The sequence below is a fragment of the Colletotrichum paranaense genome (genome assembly GCF_030867605.1).
Source record: "Colletotrichum paranaense strain IMI 384185 chromosome Unknown Scaffold_2.1, whole genome shotgun sequence".
NCBI classification, from domain to species: domain Eukaryota; kingdom Fungi; phylum Ascomycota; class Sordariomycetes; order Glomerellales; family Glomerellaceae; genus Colletotrichum; species Colletotrichum paranaense.
In genome coordinates this window covers 2,863,870-2,886,559 of record NW_026848960.1, presented here as the reverse complement: position 1 = coordinate 2,886,559, position 22,690 = coordinate 2,863,870, and the positions used below count along the sequence as shown (strand labels likewise).

Genomic DNA, 22,690 nt, shown 5'->3' with positions numbered 1-22,690 from the left:
TCTGAAGGCTGACGGATGACTGCGTTCACGCCATGGCGGGGGCAAGCCACGACCGTTTATGAGGCCACTTTTTGACTTTAGCCTCGTTTCCAGCAACACCTGCCCGGCGTTTTTAGCATCACCACTTCAAAGTTCACTTTCACTTCACCTCTCTTCCCACCTCAAGCTCCCACCCAATCCAACTCAGACCCTCTCCTTCTACACTATGACTACTGCCATGCAAGATATGGATATGGATACGTCGCTGCTCACAAATCATTCAACCTCATCCGGCCTAAGGAGTACCGTCCCATATCTTTCGATGGAGTCTTCAGTCGGATTCCAGTCTCGACCCCTCCGCTGAGGTCCGCCTATGCACCTTGGCAGCTTGTCCTCTCGGCGCCCAAGTGGGTTCTCTCGATAGAGTTGCAACCTTTGGATACCTTAAGCTGCGCTGTATAGAGTACATACATGAACGACACCATCACGAGCCAATTACTCCAGACTTTGCAGACGTCGACATCTGTCACCCTGACTCTCATATCTACCCATCCTACGGTATTATCACTGCACCACCAGCAGACTGCGGAAACATTCCAATGTCAACGTTGGACCATCCTCGTCCGGGATTAGCTCCGCCAGCGGGTACCAAGCACGGAGGTTGGATACGTGGAAACCCCCGATGCCGGGCATGGCATTATCTTCTACTCCCGTCGGCCCCTTCCCCATGTTACGCCAATGCTCATCTCTGACATGGCGAGGTGCGAACGGATACATCATACACACAGCCTAGTGTAGCAGCGCAGCCAGCATCCGACATGTCACTGTCACTGTCCCTGACGGAGCCCTATTCGTTTCTTTTTTCAACTTCTGACACCGGCTTTCTGCAACCTCCAGAGACCCCCTACTTTCTATGTTCCTTCCAACAAGTTCTAAGCAGAACCCTGGGGCCCAGTTCCCTCCCACACCGCTGCAGTAGCCTTCACAACACCATGGCAGAATCCTACGAGACTTCATGTCTACGATGACTTTCCTTTGCATAACATGCGCGGCACAGGTACGCTCTCGTATGGCAATGGCATGGTATGGCGTGGCTCCGGCCTATACCATCTGCTCTATCAACTGCCGTATCCAACGTGCCTCATCCTCATAGCTTTTTCTCGCCCAACTATCGACCAACCCGGCCGGCCTTAACACAACACCACGCGGCTGCTCTCCAGATTTTCCGATCTGACCCCACTCGCCAATGCCATGAATAGCAGACCCCGAGGGTACCGCCAACGTGGTCGTCCCCAGGTTTCTTTCTGGAAAGTCTTAGTCACTAGCACCGTCTTTGGTTCCTCGGGACTAAGACGGCACGTTGAGGGCTTTTTGACTAGACTGGCTAGTTCCATTGCCTCTTTACCCTGCTTGACCTGGCTCTCCTCCTTCTGATCGGCGAGGCCCCGCGCAAAAGGCCTGCCTGCAGACCGGAGCCGACCGTCGATTGCTTGACCCCTAGTCACGGATTGAATGCGTCTGCTTCCAAAATATCCGGATCAAACATGAGAGACAGCTCGCCTATCGGTGCAGCTATCCCAACGCTATGGCTCGATTGATAACAACGTCCCCTACGTCTCAGTGTGAACATTCTGGTTGGCTGTGAGAACGGCAAGTTTTGCCGTCTCATCATGCGGTTTGCGCGTGGACAATCGGCAAAAGGCACCAGGGAGTCTTCCCCTGCGTCACAGCTCCCACTCTCCCCGCGGCAAGTGACTTCTGGGGAATGCGAGTATCAAACACAAGCATATCGTGCGACTTGGCACATGTGTTCGAGCTAGACAAGTGCTCTTCGCTCGAGCTACGGCAAATGAAGAAGCCTTCGTTCTACTCTTGAGATGCGTAGTAGAAAGGTGCCCCTAAATGATCATACCATATGATGATGCTGGTCATACGGTATTGCTTCGGAGTGATAGTATCTTTCTTCACAGTGCTTGGACATCACCTAACCTCTTCCCTGTTTGTGATAACTTTCACATGGTATTCTCTCTGATACTGCTGAGGAATGCCGTCGCACGCATTCTTGCAATATCCTGGCAACATATGCTCAGTAGCCTCAGTCTCGCGTTCGCTTGGTATATTGTTCTTCTTCCTTCCATATGACTTCCTTGAGGACGATATACGTCCTTAAAGGCAGAAGTTGGTGATATGGAATGACCCAGTTTGAGCAGAAGCCTTGGGACAAGATCCTGGATAGTTTCAGAGTTCAAAACTGCCGCGACGGGCGCAATGATGCCAAATAGTGTTGATCTTGGTACACTCTAACATCACCCAGCACTTGTTCATCCATCGCTTTGAGCTGCGGTGCGGTATCTCCTCAATGAATTATAATTATAGAATTACAGACGCGGTGATCAGAGTCACCTAAACCTATACACGCGGACAAGCTTGCGTCTTCAAAAAGTCGACCCGAACCTCCTTCTCCCCTCCCAAAACAAGATCGAAGCTGGTGCTCCAGCCGCTCGTCGCAAGCTGCACATGGGCTTGGAAGAGCGCATACCCGCTATCCTCCTCGCCCGTCGCCGCGAGCTCGACGCTCTCGACGTCGAGCCTCCTGTGGATTGCCTCAGAACGCCGCACGAGACGCACAATGTCCATCGTCACGGCATCTCCCGCGCGCTCCTTCAACACCGCGGCCGTGACGGTGAATGTGCGCTCGTTGTTCACGCTCGTCCGGTTGACGCAAGAGGAGGCTGCTTGGTAGAGCAGCGCGTCGTCTAGCGGGAACCCGCTGCCGTCGTTCTTGTACACGAATGTAGCGTTGCTCGAGGGCGTCGTCAGGTGGACAAGGAAGCTGCTTATACCGCTCGCTGCGCTGATGGCCGTCTCAAACTGGTACCAGGCGAACGTCTCGCCCCAGAGCCCATGCGTGACGCCGCCTTCGTCGAGCGTCGCGGGGACAACAACGGAACCCTCGCCCCCTCGATCTGCGAAGCTCAGATGGACGGCCAAATCGCCAGTGTCCCGCCCCGTCCCTTCCGTCGTCCTCACGCGCACCCAGCCGCTGAACGCGAGGCTCCCGTTGCCGCTCAGCGCCAGCGTGACGTAGGGCTTGATATCGACGGGCTCCACGGGCTCCGTCAACTGCACCGTCGCGGGCACGGTATCAATCATGCGCGTAAAGACGTCGGCGCACGCCGTCCTGAACCCGTTCTTGGTACAACCCAGGTCCCTGATCGTCTTGTTCCCGTCCGACGAGAAGATGTGCTTGTCCGAGTTGAGCGTCTCGTTGTGCCCGACGACCAACGGGTTCGACGTGTTGCCTCGCACGTACTCGGTCGCGATCCGGTTATCAAAGTCGTCAAATGTGCTATCAAACTTGGTCACCGTGTCCGGGCTCGGGTCGAGGCCCGTGATGTGCGGGTTATTCCGGCTGTGCACGCCGCCGAGGGTATGCCCGCACGCCACGAGCGAAATCATCTCGCTCTGGCTGAAGCCGGCTTTCGCAAACGTCGCCAGCGTCGTGTTGAGCGGCGTCTGCGGCTCCGGTACGCCCGCTGGCCCGGCGGTGCTGGCGTCGACACGCCCCGCGCGGAAGGGCATCTTTGCGCCACCGCAGCCCGCGTTGGCGACGACGACGCTCATGGCGAGCAGGTCGGCGGCGGAGGCGCGGATCGAGTAGAGGTTGCTGAAGAAGTTGAAGGTGTTGTTGAAGGCCGCGCCGCCGTTCTCGGCGCGGCCGACCTCGAACCAGATGGAGCCGTCTAGGCCGCCTGTCCCCGCGGCGGCGTCGGTGGTGGCTACGTCGTGGAAGGCGGTGCGGATCCACTCGGCGGCGAACTGGCGGCCGGCGATGTTGCCGCCAAAGGCGCAAGGGGTCACGCCTGGAAGTCATCCGTGTGTGTTAACTAGATGGAACGCTGAGGGAAGGGGAGCGAAGGAGGGGGCGGACGAGAGATGCGGGACTGGGGGCGTAGATCACGAACCTTCGACGAAACCCCTGCTGCGGTATCCCGTCTGTAATGAGAGGATATCCTCAATCTCGTCGTACTTGGAAGGCCAGACATATGCGGCTCCCACGCTGTGCGACAACGCGGCGATGCCGCTGATGACGGCGACGACAAGTCCGTCCCTTCTCATTGTCAGAGCTAGTCTCAAATTACACCTCCAACGAGCGTCTGACCAGAAGAAGAGGAAAATTAATCAAAACGAGAGAGAACGCTGGCAGACATCCCAGGAAATAAACCCACGTCGCACGCGCGAAGATTTGGTGCTGGGTATTCCTTTATAAATCCCCATCATCGCATTGGACCCGACCCTTTTTGGCACTTCATTTTGCCCCAGGGGGTTTTTATTGACTCCATTACGTGGAAGAGGGTCAATTGGTCTTTTTGTTTTTTTCCCACTCGAGTAACTTTTTTCTAAAGAGAGCGAGAGCTCCAGTATCGCCAAGACGTCAAAGGAAAACGGATCTGGCTTGCATCGGGTCCCTGGCCCGATGGAGCATCTGTGCCCGAAACTCGTGGGTTCTTGTTGGCGGCAACAAAACCTCTGCAGTATGAAGATGCTGCTGCTTCATAGCCGCAGGTTCGAGAAAAAAACCCTCGCAGCTGAAAAGGTGTGGATAAAACGTCAAATAACTCTAAACTAGTTCTTTAGACTCGGCCGAGTTAGTCCTAGTTCCCATCGTTCATGGGATTAGAGAGCACCGATTGCCCCGGCCTCAAGAGGATAAGGTACAAGAAGAAGGGAATTCCCTTGGAAAGTCAGGAAACCCGGGCGGGATGCGAGCGTGGGAGGCTAACGTACTCCGTAGACCCGCGCGGAATGGCCGACAAAGCTGGACTATCAGATGTAAAAAAAAAAAGTTATCTGATCGACCAGGGGGGCGGTCTGTAATATTAAAGTCCCCGCTGCCGTTGTGGGGGGAGAAGGGGACTCGGCGGCGACTCGAGGGATTTGAGGAACCAACCTAAACAGGTGATCCGGCTTAGCTCTATGGTTTAAAATCTGTTCGGACAATATTCATCTCTCCTTCTTCCTTCGTTGACGGGAAAGTGGTTGATGTTAAAGGTAGGTGTTCATTTCTCCTCAATGGCATGATGATGTCAATCTTGCGTTCGAGGAAGAATGGTTCCCGTCTCAAGTCAGATGTCTTATACCGGATTATCTGTTGTCATTATGATACGGCGCAACTTTGCCATATCACCCACGCAAGACTACAACAACTCTCATCATTATATCCCGCTCGTCACAGGCCCCCTGGTCCAGAGAAGGTAGTGTAACAGCATCTCAATACAAGTACTAAAGCACCCATCTCTACCTCCTCTTGTCAATCAGCTTCCCCTCAAACCAAGCCGCAAACTTGACAGCATTGGCATCCAAATACCTCTGCGCAAAGTCAGCCACGCACACCACGCCAGGCATAAAGAAACACGTCGCCAAAAGCACCCCAAACGTAAACTGCCCGCTCGTCTCCGCCCCCGTCAGCCCCGTGAAGAAGCGCACGAGGTGCCACCCGTACAGCCACAGCAGCGACCCGTGGACGAGGTACAGCGCGTACGAGATGCGGCCAAAGTACTGAATCACCCGGTTCGTGAAGAGCGGCTGCAGGAACGGGGACCGGTCAACCGACAAGACGAGCCAGGCGGACGCGAGCGGGATCCAGAGGTACTCGCCCTCGCCGTAGCGCTCTGGCGTGATGGCGACGAGCGTCTTATAGCCCGGCGAGAGGCCCGCCGTGCCGGTGCCCTTTGGGTACGAGAGGAGCCAGAGCGCGCCGAGGAAAGAGAGGGTGCCGAGCATCTTTTTGGTTACGCTGTAGGTTGGTGACGATGTGAGGGAGAAGCTCAGCCGGGCGAAGCGGCCGTGTGGTCCCGGGGTTGCTGCTGCTGCCACGTATGGCAGGGTGTTATTGGCTATGGCAGGCTGCCAGTAGAAGTGCAGGTTGGCGCAGAGGAGCCCTGCGAGGAAGAGGAAGTACTGCCAGTAGTTGAAGTAGAGGGTGTACGCCACGAGGAAGAGGTTCATGCTGAGCCTAACCCGGGTGCGTAACCTCGAAAAGGCGACGTGAGCGAGGAAGATGACCAGAGAACAGTCAAATTCGATCGGAATCGTCCAGAGCGTAGGCTCGTACGGGTACCCCTCGCCCCTCCGCAAGTTCCTCCCAAACGGGTCCGACAGCCCGATGAGATTCATCGCCCAGTCCCAAAGCTGGTCGTAAGCACGATCGAACCGCGGCGGCCGCAGCGCCGGCACGGCCACGCCCGACGTGGGGATCTCGAACCATCCGAAATACGAAATCCACGCAATCACAAACGTCGTCATCGCGGGCGGCAGAAACAGGCGAATGTGCCGCCGAAAGGCCGACGAGGCGGCCGCGGTCGCGAACTCGGCCGTCTTGTGCTGGCCGAGGAGCTTCAGGGGCTTGTAGCTCAGCGCGAACCCGGAGATGACGAAGAAGACGCAGACGGACCAGAAGCCGGAGATGACGAGGCGTATGATGGGCAGCTGGATGAACATGGGGTCGTCGTCGCTCATGAAGCCGCGATGGATGTTCATGTTGGCTGTGACGAGGGACCAGTGGTGGCAGACGACGAAGAAGGCGGCTACACCACGGAGACCATCTGCGGTTGGGGCGGGTTTCTTGTTAGCTTTTGTCCTTTGAGACTGGAAGGCGAATTGAAGCAGAACTTACCGAGCCATGCTGTAGGATGAAGCGGCTTCTGGACGGCATTCGGATCTGAGGCCTTGAGGAAGCTTGGAATCAAGGCACGGAAGATGTTTCTGGGGTATCGGAGCCACACAGGCAGCTGCCGTGCTCGAGGATGTGTCCGAGGAACAACGACACCAAAGTCGTCGTCGTGATCCACCAGCGGGATCTCCTCCTCTGCTTCATATGCTTCTTTGCTCGGGGTGTCGAGGTCCAATGGGCCGATCCCCTCGCCGTCGTATGAGTTTGGCAAGTGCCTCAAGTGACACTCAGCCTGCGATGCCATGGCGTCAGTCCCAATATTTCCAGGCATGGCTTGTGTCGTCCTCAGTCCTGCCAAGAATGTGAAGCCTCCGCGGGATTGTTCTCCTCGTGGATCGACAGGAGAAGAGAGAGAGAAAGGGGAGCGGAAAACCGATACCAGCATGCCGCACAAGCATGAGCGGACCGGCACCACGTATTAAACCATACCGAAAGGCCGGTGATTCATCGTGCCGCCATCTCTTCCCCGTTCCCAAGCCCTCAACGTTGTTTTCTGAATATCGATCTGAAAACGATCAGCCGGGCAAGGCTAGCGGGTTCCGCCAAGATCGTCGCCGTCTAGGGCGAATCCGACGTCAATGAGGTCGTTCGTGAGGACGCATTGCGGATAGGATCGAAAGCCACGGCGTGGAAAGTGAGACAATTCGGCCAAGAAACTCGCTCCCCGTGCCGGGAATTATGTGCAGACGTCTCGGATATTGGCTTGGCTTTGGTGTCACCCGAGAGGCGGCGTAAGCTCCGTTTGCATCTGTTCCGATGTATGTTGTCAACATAGAATGGCGCGGCTGACGACTACTTACTTGTGCATGAGAAGAAGACATACATCAGCGTATCTCCTTCGTGCAAGATTGACTTATTCCATCGTGCGCGGCTTGGACCTCGACGAACACAAGCATTCCACGTCCACTTGCTCCCCGTCGCATTCATTGCCTCATGTTACACAAAACCAACTCTTTGTGATGGTAATTGGTAAAAGGCATTCATGTCAATGGTCTAGAAATGCAAAAATGATAACTGTGAGATTCGAACTCACGCCTCTTGCGAGACCAGAATACTCATCCGTTGAACGAATGAAGCTTAGTAAGCTTGAGTCTGGCGCCTTAGACCGCTCGGCCAAGTTACCTTGTTGAATTTGGAGAACAGTTAGCGCTTAATAAAGGGCGCGCAGTATTCCACCCCGCTTTCGCCAATGCTGCCCGCCTCGATGTCAACTTCAAACACACCAGACTTACAAACATAACACATAATCAGCGTGGATTTTACCAACATATCACGATGCTATTTTGTTTGTCAGTTCGCCCCGAGTCGCACGCTAGAAGCCGGTGGACCAATGACGCATTCGAATTGATGATTTATGAAAAGGGTGTTTGCGATTCATTCTGACCGTCCGTCTGGTCCTCATATCACGTCTGCTTCTTCCATGTCAGGAGATGCCACCGCGGCGAACTGTCTCTCCACTCGGTTGTACTTACGACATTTTCTGAACTTGACGCGCGCTCTGGGGAGGAGATTGCGCCTGTGCGTAATTGCTCTTTGGTAGTGTATTCCATATGAGCGAACCAAGAGACCGATTAAGTAGACTGCCATCCAATCGTATATCTCATCCTTGCGCAACGTCTCCGATGGCCCATTCCTTCCATAAGCTCGATCTCAATCCTGAGACTTCATTAATCATGTCCCCGGCTATAGAGTGAATAGCCAACTCATTGAGAAATGGAGATAGGGGCCTCGCTACTTCAAAGGCCAACCCCCCGGAAGAGCGCCGAATGGAATGTCATGAAGAGATAGTCACAGAAGCAGTAATATACTCCAATTTCCTTGCCAATTGAACCTTTTGTCTATTTTCTTCATAGAAAGCCACCCATTGTTTTTACTTCCAAAGCCCAAGAGCGAGGACTTTCTCTCCATCAACTCCCCAAATCGACCTGGCTTTAACGTACGCCGTTGCCTGCCCCTTCTCTCCTCCAGAAGATCCGGCCGGAGCCGCAGCAGAAACCGCACACTTTGGCACATTGAGATACACCAAATACGGTTGATCTCCTCCTTCACCAGCATCTCCAATAGACTCCCGATACGCCCTCCTCATCCACTCTTCCACCTCATCAAAGGACTTCGGCGCACGTGTAGCAGGGCCATTGACAGCAAGCCACGCGATTGTAGAATGCACCAACGTCCCCGACACGATAACGTGGCAAACACGTCTGTAGAAAGGAACATCAGCCGAAGGCACCTGGTCCGCTGACCGGTACTCGACAGACGACGAGGGCACCTTTGCAAGGCCGAGGTGGGCGTGCCACTCGACGCCGGCCTGGCGAGGCAGCTCCTCGACCTCGACGGAGAAAAAAGGCGGAACGGAACCCTCGGCCTCTCCGTCGTCTCCGCCGGTCGTCACAACGGCTGACCAATCCGGTAGCTTCTGCGCCGCCGCGGCGTCCTCGCCGAGAGACATGTACGCCGGGTTAAACTTGCGATCCCACAGATCGGGTCCGCCACTTCCATCGCCGTCTCCGTCCTCGTCCTCGTCGCGCTTGTGAACGGCCCTCCACGCGGCCGCGGCAAGTTGGCCTTGCCGTCTCATGTCTGCCTCCTCTGGTGTGCGCGGGAAATATGCTACCGCGCTGGTCCAGAGCTGCACTTTCATCTCGGTGGCGATGCGCCAGAGGTGCTGCAGAGATAGAGTGATTTGCATCTCCAGGTTGCCCTCCTTTTCCGTGGGCAAGATCATGCTGGCCGGGACGAGCGGAATTTGGCCCGCAATCGTTACTGCTCTGATACCGTCGTGTGCCGTATCTTGACCGCCGCTCCTCAGGGGTACATCGATAGCCTGGCTATAGGGGCCGATGTTGGCTGGCGCCCAGTACGATCTCGACTGCACATGAAGTCCATTCCGTTCACGAGGCTCCAGCGCAGGCTTTATTGTCAGATGAACGTTGATGGCACTTCCGGCCTGTAGTTCGCCACAAGAAATCGTTACTCTGGACGGAGGATTAGGGTGCTGGAAGAGTTTACTGTAGATCTTGTTGATGGCTGGAAAATCCGACATGGACTGCAAGACGATGATGGTATTGGTGATGGCCGTAGTCGGCAGCGGCGGAGTGTGGCCAGCAAGAAGCTTCTGAATCTGCTGTACTATCTCCTCAGTCTGCTGCTCGACAGAGGAGCCCTGGCCCGATACCGCTTGAGCACCAAAGGACCAGTGGATATCGTCCGAAGGAGTTCTCGGCAGAACCGGTGTTTTGCCGTTACTTTGCGTGAAGCCATCAACGGATGATGATGAGTCCGTTATTGACACCTGGCTATCCCGAGCCGCGGGCAATGACTCTAGGATAGACTGAAACCGGGGATCCAAGGCATTGGGAACCCGGGGCGGAGAGCAGCTTTCTCCCGTGCCCGCGTCAAGGGTTTGCTTTTCTCGGACACTCGCCCCTTGAAAGCTCAACCACGACGTCCCGCCGCCCTCCCTCACGGTCCGCCTGCCGGACTCCGGCACCTCGATGGCCTTTTTGAACAGCCCGGGCGGGCCGTCCAACACGAGCGTCTCGAACTCGCCCCCCTCGCCAATGACGGCGCCCTCGGCGGCGCCAAAGCGTCTGAGAGCACGCTTCACGCGCGACGCGCCCGCGATGCTGCTCACCTTCTCCCACAAGAAATCGTCATCAAGCCCCGCGCTCGCGACCTTGATGATCCTCGCGTCGAGACCGGCGGCCGCCATGTCGTGGAGCAGCTGGGCGTCCTCGACGGCGCCCGGAACCACCGGGGGCAGCACGGGATACTTCCACAGGTACGCCAGCGGCGTGAGGCCCAGGCGTAGCGCGACGGATTCCACGCGCGTCCGCTGGTACGTTGAGAGGATGGCTCCCGCACAGATAGCGTTGGCCTCTGGGTGGTTCGCCATGACGGTACGGAGGAGGGGCACCATGCTTTCCGTCTCATCCGCGTCGACTTCTGGGCCCGCGTCGCCGTCGCCATCACCGCCAGCACCACCCGACGGCACAGCATGGGAGTCGTAGTCTCTGCCCTCATACTTGGCACCGCCGTAGATGGGCTGGCGATAGAGCGGCAAGCCGGTGGCGTCTGCGTATAGGGGTATGACCTGGTGGCCGACGGTCTGGTACATGAAACTATTCAGGTCGGCTTCATCGTCGGCCCCTTTACCAGCCTCCTCCTCCACGACCTTCTCTTCCTTTCCCGTAGACTGATCTGACAGCTGAACATCCTTTACGTGATCCCTCGTGGGCTTGTAAATGATGGTTGCTGGGGCCGAGCGCGTGGCGTCGGAGCCGGCGCTGACGGAGGCGGAGGGGAAGAGATTAGCGAGTGCCACGAGTCGGTGCCCGTTCCTCTGGCAGTGCAAGGCGGAGAAGAAACTGTCCTTGCCGCCCGAGACCAGGGCGATGACATTGAGCTGTTCGGATGACATGACAGGCAGGCAGACTTCAGCCTGGCGTCCGACGTTATGCAGGCGGACGGTAGGACTGGGGGGACTCGGGTGAGTACGTCTGTCCGTGTGTCTTTACGGATATGTGTGTGCCTTGTGCCCGTGATCCGTGCTGTGCAGCGTGTAATTTCTGTGCAGGCCCTCGCGTTGGCGTATGCGTCCGGGCGTAAGGTGTGGAAAGCCTTTGTGCACAGAGTCAATGGTCCGAGATTGATGGGCTTGTCTGGGTCTCCGCGCACCACGGAGGTATGGCGGGATGGGGACTGACAGATTCGTCTAGACCTCAAGGGGACCCTTGAACGACTAGGAGCTCCGTCTTCGGGACGTCGCGGCGTCGCGAGGCCGGGACTGCGGATGGAGGTTGATGAGTGTCGAAGTGGTTTGAGCCTTTGACGTGGTACAAGACGGAGTCAGTGAGGAACCCGGTACGACGTTTGGATTTCTGACCATGGAGGGGAAGGAGGGGAACGTTCACAGAAAAGAAAAAAAAAAGACGGGCCCACTGACCGTAAGTTCGAAATGGAGCCCAATACGGAAAGCAGGAGGAAACGGTTCAACTTACAACGAAAAGGTCAAGAATAATCTATTGTACCTGCATTATTCACAACTTCACAGCAATTGCAGCTTCTCCGCTAGTACAATGCCCCCATCCTACGTGAGGAATGGAAGTCGCAATTCCTTCTGTTGCATGGATTGATGATGTGGGTAGTGGTCAGCCGTCAAGATGCTCCCCGGCTCTTATCGAATCATTCCCTGGTGACGGTATCCGTACGCATAAGATACCTTACAGAAGGCAAGACAAGCTTGACAAGGTGAAGTGAGGTGAGGCACTCCGTACCCGCCAAAACGGCACGGCAGCTGGATGCAATAGAAGCTATGGAGACCCTGCCCTCCAGTCGTTCCTTGCAGCGATTTCCTTCCATCGAGATCCGACTGGCCGGCCTCGACTCCTTCTTTGCCCATCAGTGGATGCTGTCCCGGGGGCCCTTGGGGGGAAGGGGAGGGGGCAACATACGGTACAGTACCACATTACAAACACGACTGTTGCATGATAGAAAGCCGTTACGACGACTGACTGGAGCATATCCATTCTCATACCCTTCGCTAGCCCTGGGCTATCTCTGGTCTGGGTTACGTTCGGCGCATGGGTGGTTGGGACATGGTAAACAAAGGTGGTAATTTGATATTCGTTAGTCGGGGGCCCCGGTCAGTTCCGCGCCGCTGGGGACTCGGGACTGGTGGACAACGGGTGGGGTCTTTTTCGGGGGTGGCCTGGAGGGAAATTCCAAAACCTGGCCGTCCTCCCGGGGGCCCGGCCGTCTCGAACGCCTCGGTTCCCAGGATGAGGGAATCCCTTCAGCTTTGTCAAACTCCGCCGGTCCTGTTAGTGTTAGGGGACCTGGTCTGGATTTGATTCCTTGAAGCCTTGAAGGAGAGGGGCTTTGGGGTCGCGGGCGGCGACGGGCCTTGTAGATTAGCGGGACTGCCGTTCTATGCCTGTGCCTGAGGTATCCCCCTTCGACCTCTCTCTTTCTCTCTCTCCACATCCGTAGAGTCTCATTCTCCCCTCAGGCTCACATTCAGTCTCCAGTCTCCCGAGCTCCCCCCTCCACCTCGTGCGAGTCGAGAGGTTCCCCTCTGAAGATAACCCTCGCTCGGGCGGGCCGCCCCAAGATTGCGCTGGAGTTGTCACTGGAGTTCGCTTCATGCCTCATGGGCTGATACCCTCCAAGGCCCCTCCAGTCAACCTTACACCGCCGGCACCCTCGTCCCTGAACTTCCATGTGGAATTCTAGAAAAGCTCGACTCGCGAGCGAACTCGCTTAAGACCAAAAAAAAAAAAAAAAAAAAAAAAAAGAGTGAGAGTGAGGGGGGAAAGAGGCAATGGGACGGGTTTGCGGGTTCCAATGGAACATGTACATTGAAACTGGGGCTTCCGGCACAACGGCGTTGGATTACCCGGAATGCCCGCCTTGTCCCTACGGCAGCATGGCTACCTATCAAGTTGCTTGCGCCAAAAGAGTCCAGCCCTTGGATGAACGGTGATGGGCCAGCTTTCATTTCGTTGAGGTATCATCCACCACGGGGGAACTGTCAAAGACGAGTTAGGACTTTTGTTGTGAAGTCACCTGTCCACGTTGAATTCCACCAAGAGTCCGTGATCATCATCGCCATCATGTCCATCAGAGGGCCCTTCTGTGTCATAATCACATCAGCAGAAGAGATACGAATAGTTCACTGCTAGCCTACGAGCACGGTTCAAGCACCATCCCCCATCAAGCAAAACCTACCCGTCAAACTTTCGTGGCAAGAGAAGAGATAATTGTCCGAGACGCGACGACTATCCGCAAGACCCTGTTGATTAAGCCCGGTCAATCAATCTCAAGTGCAACTTCTTGCCAGCCTAATCACATCCACTTGCCCCCGCCAGTCCATCAGGTCAACCTGACAGAGCTTGAAGCCTTGACCAGCGCAATATGGATCTTGGACGGTATCAGAATTTTCACCCAGTATCGCCATAGTTCAGAGGATGAGAATGAGATGAGGAGACGAGCCCATCTGGGATTGCTCGAGCTCAGACCCCATCCCTCATGAAGCGGTGAGAGGAAGCAATCACCAGTCCTGCAACTCTCGTCACATCTCGCTCCAAACTAAACCGTCGCTTTGCCATCTTTTTTAATTTACTGTTCCATCGCGCGGGGGGGGACCAGTAAGATGAACAAGAGCCAATAGTCACCACCAACACGGATTTGCTATTTCACATCCGTGCCCCCCATCCCATCTAAATGTGAAGTTTGCTCAAACTGCTCCGTGCACCTTGCGAGAGCCAAGGCACCCAGTAGGAAGATCCAATATCGAATTTCGTCGATTCGAACCACAGACAGGGCCTGAACTTCCTAAACTTCCTGAAGGATGCAGCGAAAACGGAGCTAGTGGGTGGCTTGGCTACCAGTCTGCGGTAAAGCGCAAGATTGACTTTCTGCTCTTCCCGCATCGTTAGTCAGGTACACGAGCCACGTTGCATGGCCCCCAAAAGACATGACCCTCGATATTAATACCAAAAAGTCAACTGAACCAACAGGTGAACTTTACGCTTTCCAACGAGCCGGGCACCCGGGCAGGCAAGCAAAGCAGGTACATATTACGGATAGGCATCCGTAGATAGGCAGGGCAAAGCCGGGGGGAAAGCTTGTACGGAGTAGTAAATGGTTTGTATTGATCCATTGTGTAACGGTGGTGGTAGTGGTTGGTCCAGGATTTGACTCGATGTTGGGCAAGTAATATCCGCGTCGAACCAAAAAAAACCGAACGAAAAGTCCAATAGCAATATCCCACTCCCGCCGCCCGGCCCCCAATCTCTCGTATCGGTGCAGGGCAAGCCTGACAGCAGTCTTTGGCAGCTCGTCACTGCGACTCGTGAGTGTGTAGTGTGTATACGACCATGCAATGCATCATTGCTGACAGAACAGGCTGACGTACCTCTCCTACGACTCGCGCCTCTCTTACACAGTAGTCAGTGGCACGGTAAAATCAAATTGTTCAACCACCGATAGCTTTTCCTTGGTGCCGTTCCATCGAACCAGAATAAAGAAGAAGTTTCGATCATCCTCCCGCCGGATAGAATTGCCTTGGTTCTAAAAAGGATCAACCCACCTTACCGTCCGACACCACATCACATCACCCCGCCATGCAAAGAAGAAGTGAGTGAATGTGACAGACCTATAGAAATAGAGCAAAACTTCGTAATCCGAAATATATCTGCCGTCAATGGTACGATTGTGGTGAGGCATGCTGTGTGTACTCGGCTAGGCTTTTTTTTTCACTTACCTACCTCGGCACTTACACCTGTAATGTGACTTGTTCATCACGTCTATCGCGCCCTCCATAGTTCCTCTCCGACTCGGATAGTAGAGCTACAGACCATATCACGGAGTATCGTTTAAACATAGCCTTCAGAGTCCTGACTAGCGAAACGACATGCGGACGGTCTTACCGAACCCGCCGGGAGTCGCCCATGTCAAATGTCCACCCAGAGAATGGCAAATAGTGTGGGAGAGAACTTGGCGAAGAGAATAAAAAGAAAAAGTGGGAGAATGAGACCGTTACAGCCGGACCTCAGTCCGCGACCGAAAATGGGGAATGGGGAGCGGAGCCCGGCCTGTCGAACAAACAAAGAAAGACGCGCGACTTACCTATGCGTACAGTCTACCCAGTCAGTTCCGCGGCAGGCTGACAAGTGTGATGACTCAAAAAACCCAACGCGCGCCTTGCTCACTCCCATAACCTAGGCGTGCTAGGCAGGTTCCCAAGTTCCCAAGGAAAAAAAGATAGTGAGACCAACACCCGTGGCGGCGTGACCCAACAAAGAGAAGAAGAAACCAAAAAACGTCACTTCAAATGTCGTCCGCCGTTGAAGGGGGCGGCGTACTGGAATCGTTTCGGGTACCTGGTGCCACACAGCCAGGTGGACTTTTTTTCTCGATCAGTCATAAACGCTGCGGCGCTAAGGCAGGTGTGTAAGTCAGGCACGTCGGGAGGGGGGGTGTTATGTTAGCTACTAAGCTGAGTTACATCCCGCTGGCGAGACAAGACAATGCCTAAGAAAAGACTTGGGAAGAAGAATGGGAATCGGGAAAAGACCTCAGAGATTCAGAAAAAAGAAACCATAAAACATCCGATTGGCGAATACAACGCGTGACGACGGTATCCTTTTCCGGGCTGGAACACCGGTTGATGTCTTGTCTTAGGTAGGAAAAAGCTGAGCCCATGTCGAAGGAATGTAAAAGTCAAGCCCCCATCGATCGATGAACTAGAACATTGTTCAGCCCCCGAGTCAGATCACACAACGCGGGACGCGAAAGGCACTTAGGGAGAGGAAGCATTGATCACAGGAAAGATGCGGGCTAGGTAGGGAAAAGTTTTTGGCAGCGCGTAAAAGTGTTCTCTTTTTTTTGTGTTCAGAAATGTGTTTGTGTGTGTACAGGTTTACAAAGTTGTTTTTGCGGCGAAAAGAAATGAAAATCCATCTTCTGTTTGTCCGATGATGAGGTGACCTGCACTCCAAGCACCCCCTCCTCCTCTGCTTCCGCCTCCGCCTCCTCTCTCTCACACTGAATTGGATCCGCGACCAACAAGATAAGAGCTCAAACGAGAAGAATCCCAACTCGATGGTGAAAAAAGTAAACACATGAAGGCGACGAACCCGCAGACGGTGAACCTTCCCGAGAGAGAGGTATCCGAGCGTCGGGTCGCCGCGCACAAGAAGAAATGTTCCCATATTCCAAATGCGATGCTGGCTGCCGGCCTCCGAACATGCTGGAGAGATTACAACGAGCGTAAAGAAAAGTACGCTTTGGCCGCTGCCAAAAAAATTGGATGGATGTTGAGTCTTGGGTTGTGTCTCTGTGTCTTCCCTCTTCCTCTGTCTCCGAAAAAATCCAAACGAATAAACAATCATGCTGCTGCTGTGAGTCTGTTTGAAACAAAGTCCGCCGTTACACGCCGTTGTCCTGTTTCCGGATTGCTCTTGCCTTTGCCCTTGCGTTCTTGAACTTTTGGTGGTGATCATCAATGCTGCCCTTGAAACAACGCATCCCTTCGACGCTGACTGTTCCGAGACCTGTGGGGGAGTCGGCGAGTCTGGCGTCGCAAATACTGATACAGTGGAAGATAATGCGTTGGTGAGAAAATGCCCAAACCCGCTTGCACTTTTCGCATGTGGCCCTTCCCAAGGCGGATCATCTTCTGGTGGTTCATGATGGTCCTCCTGTGGAAGGGCACCCTGTGTGACCCTAGTGACCTATCCGCGTAAAACATAGCGGGGCTGGCCTGAGAAGGAAAAAATATCAAAAAAGAAGTTGTCGTCATCAAAGTCGTGTCGGGCATGATCGAGAGCGACGGTTAGTCGCTGTCGATGCTGAAATTGAATGCGAAAAAAACAAGTCACTCGGACTGTTTAGTCAGAGCGCTTGCGCTTCTTCTTGCTGTTCTCATCTTCCGAGGAGAGCTCGCTGGCGCTTCCGGGAATCTCAGAGGCAACCTGGAAGAGGACCTTGCCAAGAGTGTGATAGTCTTCTGGGTGGCCCATCATGCTGTGGTCAAAGGAGTGAACGGCTGAGTCGTCGAGCTCCATGACAATGGCGCCGCTGCCGTGGGTTCTAGCGTGCTGAGACAGGTTGTCACTGCGGGAGAACTTCTTGCCGCACTCGTGGCACTCAAAAGGCTTCTCCCCGGTGTGGAGGGAGCGGTAGTGACGCTTCAGGTGCTCCTGGCGGCGGAAGCGACGGTTGCAGAGCTCGCAGACAAAGGTCTTCGAGGGGTCCTCGGTGAGGGACTGCTTGCGGCCGCGGCGGTTGACGGGAGCCGGGAGAGGCGCCGAGTTGGACTCAGAGTCGGAAGAGCTGTTGGCCTCAGAAGCGGGAGCCTGGCTGTTGGAACGCTGCTCGCTGCTAGCAGCCTGGGAAGCTCCAGAAGCTGTGTTCATGCTGGGCGCCGACTCGCTCGCGTCCTTCTTGACTACCTTGCGACGCTTGACCTGGTGGCAGTCGTTGTCGGAGCAGGAAGAGGAGGGGCTGGGAAGGCAGGCCGGCGCAGAGAAATCCGCCTCGTCAAAGTTGAACTCCTCGCCGATGAAGCTGGCGTGGCCGAGAGAGACGACGCTGGAGCCGGTGCAGGCACGGGGACGACGGACCTCAGCAGAGTGAGCGTCGCCGAGGTTGACAAGACCGTTGACGAAGTCGTCCTCAGACTCCAAATCACTCAGGTCCTCAAAGGCGGGAAGGCCGTGAGGGAAAGCAGGGTTGAAGTCAAAGGTCGGTTGAGAAGGGGCTGAGGTAGGGGTCTTGGCAGAAACTTCACTCCTGAGCTCATCACCGAGGGTGAAAGCGGGGAACTCGGGCGCCAGAGTCGGGTTGGACGTGTTGGGTACAGCAGCGACAGTGAGATTGCGAGGATCGCAAAAGTCAAGATCCTGTTCAGACGCGACAGACCTGGCGTACGGTGAGGGAGAGGGAGAAAGTGAAGGGCAAGATGCGGTGGACAGGAGGTCGCTAGTGTTGGTGTTAAGCGAGGGGACCTGGGCTGCTTGGTTTTGGAGGTAGACTGCCAAATTGAGTTAGCCTCCGAAAAACGTCCCTCAGTAAATCCCACGAAGTGCCCCGCCAAACTTGCTTTCCGGCAACCACCACCACCCAGGCCGTTGGGAATGGGGTCAAAAAATCCGCCGAGGCCCATGCAGCGCAAAAGTGTATGGAATTGCAGGTCGAAAGCATAAAAGTCGGTGCACAACGAAGAGGGAAAATTAAACGCAGTATGATTGCAACTTACCAGGTGTCATCGGGGGTGACCCGCAGCTGCTCCAGTCGACAGCGTGGTTCTCAGGCACTTCCAGCGTCTCCTTGAAGCCCTCCAGGCCGTCAATACCCTCCAAACCGGAGAACATGGGGTTCATCGGTGTCTGGAGAAGATCGTAGCTGGCATTGGGGCTGCTGATGGCACTGCCGCAGGTCGACAGCGGCGGTGTTGACGGGAAGTAGAGGCTATCGTCGCAAATCTCCGTCTCGAGCATGATGGCGGGCTTGTGGCTCATGGGTTGGGGAGATGCCATCGGCGTCATGTTCGCGGGTCCGTTACTGTACAGCGTAGGGCCCATGGGCTGCGAGCAGGACGAGTTGGGGCGCGAGTAGATGGGCGTTGAAGGCAGAGTTGGGACCATGGGGTACATGGGCATGTGCTGGGACATGGTGGGCTGCTGCGAGAAGTGACCACGGTGCCTTGAGGTGTCGAGCTTCTGTTCGGGGCGGTAGTAGAGGAAGGGAGCTTGTCCCATTGCCTGAGCCGTCATCATGGTGGCGTCCATTGTGATGCGTCTGCTTGATGATCAGTTCCTAACTTCTTCCATCCGTTGTTCTCTTATTGCTCATGCGGGACGCACCAGACAAGGTTGTCGTGTTGAGCTGTGGGTGTTAGTCGGCGGGGTGTTTGAGTCCGTCTTTACTGATTAATCGTAGGATGCGTGGTGTAGCGTAGTCGATGTTGTACACTTGATCCAAGTTCTTTCGAACTGGGTGATGGGCAGTTGGCCTAATGACGGTGGGTTTCGGTTTCTTCTGTGTGAAGGATAGGACGACGGGTCGTTGGTAGACAATGACCGTCAGGGTGTTGATGACTCGATGAGTGAAAGTGTGGGTTGTCTTAGTTGTACATGGAACTCGTCTGGAGCGTTTCTCTGTCTGTCTTCTGTTCTCGGAAGATGTCGTTGGAAGATCGAAAAGGTATGATAGAGTTGAACTGGCTTGGTGTATTATGTGCTCGAAGACGGTTGATGGATACTGAGTTGTAGTTGTGTTTAAAGGAAGGACGGGATGGTTCGAGCAGGTCGAAGTGTTTCCCAAATGTCGAGTCTCAAAAGAAGGAAGAACCGAGAGGTCATAAGAAGAAAAGATCACAGCGCACTGTAGCCGAACGGAGTGTCGATCATGAAATAGCGAGAGTGAAATGAACGTGGGTGGTGAAGGGGGATAAGTAGAAAGAGACCAAGATCAACCGACTGGCGCAAGATAAAAGTCGTCGATAGGCCGATGGTACAGGACACTGAGTACCAAGCCAAGTGGCAGACCCGACCAGACCATCCCAGACCCTAGCGCGCCTTCGAGTCGACAGACCCTCGTCCTCGAACCCCCGTCCCCTCGTCTCCTCTCTCTCTCACTCGTCTTCCCTCTCCACGCAGGCATGTCTCACCCACACAAGTCGACCAGGGCCAGGGGTAAACGAGTACGTATCTTGTGGATCCGAGTACGTAGACGACCCGGCTAGGGTGTGTGGAGATACGTACCGGAATCCCTCCTCTGTCGGTACGTAGCTCTCGGTCGCTGGGATGGGCTTCCGTTCCTAGCGCCTGGACTCGGAAGGGGGGGGAGGAGGTCAGAAGTGTGAGTGGACCGCCACACTCGTTGGATAGTGGGTGGATTTGGGAATATGTGTGGATGGATGAGCGACGGCGGCGACGGACCAGGAACAGGAACACCAGGCGAACGAGACGGTGTCATGGGTGGGTCCTGTCTGTCTGTACATATGCCCTCTGCATGTCTGGCTCTGGGGCCAAGCGGACATCAGGTGGGTGGTGCAGTTGTGCTGGTGGGCTCCTGGGTGCCACGGTGCTTTGGCCCTACCGCACCGGATGATGAGTTGTGTCGTTTTGTGGGTGGCATGCTGTGTGTGGGTGGGCTGGGACGAGAGGATGGCGCAGCCAGCAGGTCAATTCTAATTCTGGATGAGCAAAATGCAGGTACGGTACAAGATGGATGTTCGTATGGACACACCGTTCAGACAAACCACGAGCTCCCCTTCTCCGTTCTGTGGTCTGTGTTCTTCACTCCGTCTCTGCCCAGAAAGCGACGAAACGGACAAAACGGACGAGACGAGACGAGACGAGACGGGCCATCAAGCATCACCCGGATGTACCGACCGCACTCTGAAGGGAACTTGACAGCTTCCCCGTTCTTGTTTGTGTTCGGGTAGTCTTTTGCTCTATTTTGCTGCCGGCCTGTTTGAAGTACCTGACGACGAGGACCCTCTGGCTGGCTGGCCGGCTGCGTATCCGTACTGTAGGTAGTTTGCTGGGTGCCAACAGACGCCCACATACGACATCTTGCAGGAACACGCCGGCCTCGATGCCGTCAAGGCTCTTGTAAACCCAGTCTTTCAGATGAAAAATAGCCATACGTTCTGCAGGCAATATCAACCCCAACTCGTTCAGCCCAAGGCCGGAATTGTGGCTGATGTCTTCCTCGAGCAATTCTCACTTGCAAGCCGGAGTAGAGAGAAAAAGCCCCAACCAGCCGTCACGTTGCTCTCAGACGGCTACAGCAACCAAGCCAACGCTGGCAGATGGCGTTGACGGCGGCCCTGAACGGGCGTCGGGGGAGCATCTGGACCTGAGCACAGAGCAAGCACTATACATGACTATTGTATGCCGCCGTCCTTAAGAGTGCCATCAGCCGTTTGTTCGTGATTAAATGCCCAGTCCATAGTCCGTTATGCCTTGAATACTGAAAGGCAAGAACCTGGTTGCAGTACGGAGTACCGAGCAGGCCGAAGTACAGCCAACCAAGCCACAGCGGCTTCTCAGTCATTGAACGTAGACAGGCACCAAGCAACACCACCAGGAAAGAGAACGCTTAAGGTAGTTTTAATCGGCCTGCCACCAACAGAGTATACAAGATGAGACAGGTTCGAAGTACCTCGTTCGCCAGTGGGCACTGGGCAAAGAGTATCCGTACGTCGAGGTAACCCAGCGGAGCTGCATAAACCCGAGGACCATGTACTCATTCATAGGACGGCAATTCGAGGCACAAATGGATAGCGCCTGTCGATAGACACATCGCCGTCCACACAACTAGCACAGATGGCTTCCTCGATTGGTACTGGTCATCTCAGCCCAGTCTGGCGCGCGTCCGACCACACTCTTGGGCACCATCATTCGCTGGATGAACCCTCTGTCCACAGTCACACATGCAGACACACTCATGCTGCACGCCAGTCGTATCGCTCATTGTGCTAGCACACCCGCAGCGAAGCATGGTCGACGCGCGCATGCAAGGTACCAGTCCAGTGAACACTGGACGGCGATGCGCCGCTTACTGTTGATCACTCGAGAAGTTGCGTCTGGTAGCTGTAGTTACAACAGCGGCAATGGTGATGGTGAGGGAAACCAGCGTGAGCGGCAACCAGGGGAAAATACCAGCTTGTTTCTTTTGCGGGCAAAACGCCAACTGCCGTTCGTCTCCTTGATCACGGTGGCTCTGCTAATGACCCAGCAAGTTTCGCGGTTCGTGGGAGCATTCGTAATCCATTTTCATGCTTCAGAGCGGCTGAGCAGAGCTATGCTTGCCTAAAATCCCCAGACAGGCGACTATGACTGCTCCGAGATGCTCGAAACGCGGAGCATTGCGGCAATTGCTGGGCTGCCCGAGCAGCATTGACATAGACAGCTAGGATAGCCAGCGGATCGCCGTCTATCATTCATGCCAGAGCCGCAGAAACGAACAGAGCCTGTCAATTGTCATTGAACTGAGGAGACAGTGGGCTTGAGCGGTAGTATTGCAACCGCAGCTCTGGGAAAGCCGTGTGTGGCTCGTCCATCCGATGTCGTCAGGCACATAATTGCTGCGTTATTGGAGTATATTCGTGGTCCCGGCTTTCTAAGAATAAAAGCCCACAGCTATCAAAATGTTAATTCGTCCGAGTATTGGATTGATTGTGAAAATGGCCCTGGCGGAGGCCGCACACCCACTAATCCCCGTTGTGCGCCGCGTCTCCTCTTTCGGAGGCCACCGTCTTCTTCTGAAGTTCTGTACGGATAAGCCCTTGGATTCCTCGAGTGGGAACCAAAGCCAACGGCATGCGAGGGGGGCCAACAACGAGTGCCCCCCCCCGGTTCGTAGCACAACTCGATTTCTTGGAAGCGGCGAACATGTGAGTGTGCTCGAATAATGTCGATGCATACGGGCGTCGTATTCAGCTGGCCAACGCGCCAGTGA

At 55.1% G+C, this 22,690-nt stretch overlaps 5 protein-coding genes across 5 annotated transcripts; 1 reads left to right on the top strand and 4 right to left on the bottom strand.

Moving 5' to 3' along the window:
• Positions 1-2,388: 2,388 nt before the first annotated feature.
• On the bottom strand, positions 2,389-4,098 carry CPAR01_02869 (WSC domain-containing protein; the record flags this gene model as incomplete). The annotated part of the gene is made up of 2 exons (XM_060487156.1): positions 2,389-3,842; positions 3,945-4,098. 2 exons carry the CDS (start codon positions 4,096-4,098, stop codon positions 2,389-2,391), a joined length of 1,608 nt encoding a protein of 535 aa, XP_060354484.1.
• Positions 4,099-5,277: 1,179 nt separating this feature from the next.
• On the bottom strand, positions 5,278-6,983 carry CPAR01_02868 (acyltransferase; the record flags this gene model as incomplete). The annotated part of the gene is made up of 2 exons (XM_060487155.1): positions 5,278-6,611; positions 6,656-6,983. 2 exons carry the CDS (start codon positions 6,981-6,983, stop codon positions 5,278-5,280), a joined length of 1,662 nt encoding a protein of 553 aa, XP_060354483.1.
• Positions 6,984-8,582: 1,599 nt separating this feature from the next.
• On the bottom strand, positions 8,583-11,132 carry CPAR01_02867 (uncharacterized protein; the record flags this gene model as incomplete). Its single annotated transcript, XM_060487154.1, has 1 exon — positions 8,583-11,132. The coding sequence occupies one exon, from the start codon at positions 11,130-11,132 to the stop codon at positions 8,583-8,585; it is 2,550 nt and encodes an 849-aa protein (XP_060354482.1).
• A 5,974-nt stretch (positions 11,133-17,106) lies between these two features.
• Positions 17,107-19,008, bottom strand: CPAR01_02866 (uncharacterized protein; the record flags this gene model as incomplete). The annotated part of the gene is made up of 2 exons (XM_060487153.1): positions 17,107-18,251; positions 18,477-19,008. 2 exons carry the CDS (start codon positions 19,006-19,008, stop codon positions 17,107-17,109), a joined length of 1,677 nt encoding a protein of 558 aa, XP_060354481.1.
• Positions 19,009-20,126: 1,118 nt separating this feature from the next.
• On the top strand, positions 20,127-20,669 carry CPAR01_02865 (uncharacterized protein; the record flags this gene model as incomplete). The annotated part of the gene is made up of 1 exon (XM_060487152.1): positions 20,127-20,669. One exon carries the CDS (start codon positions 20,127-20,129, stop codon positions 20,667-20,669), a length of 543 nt encoding a protein of 180 aa, XP_060354480.1.
• Between the last annotated feature and the right edge of the window lie 2,021 nt (positions 20,670-22,690).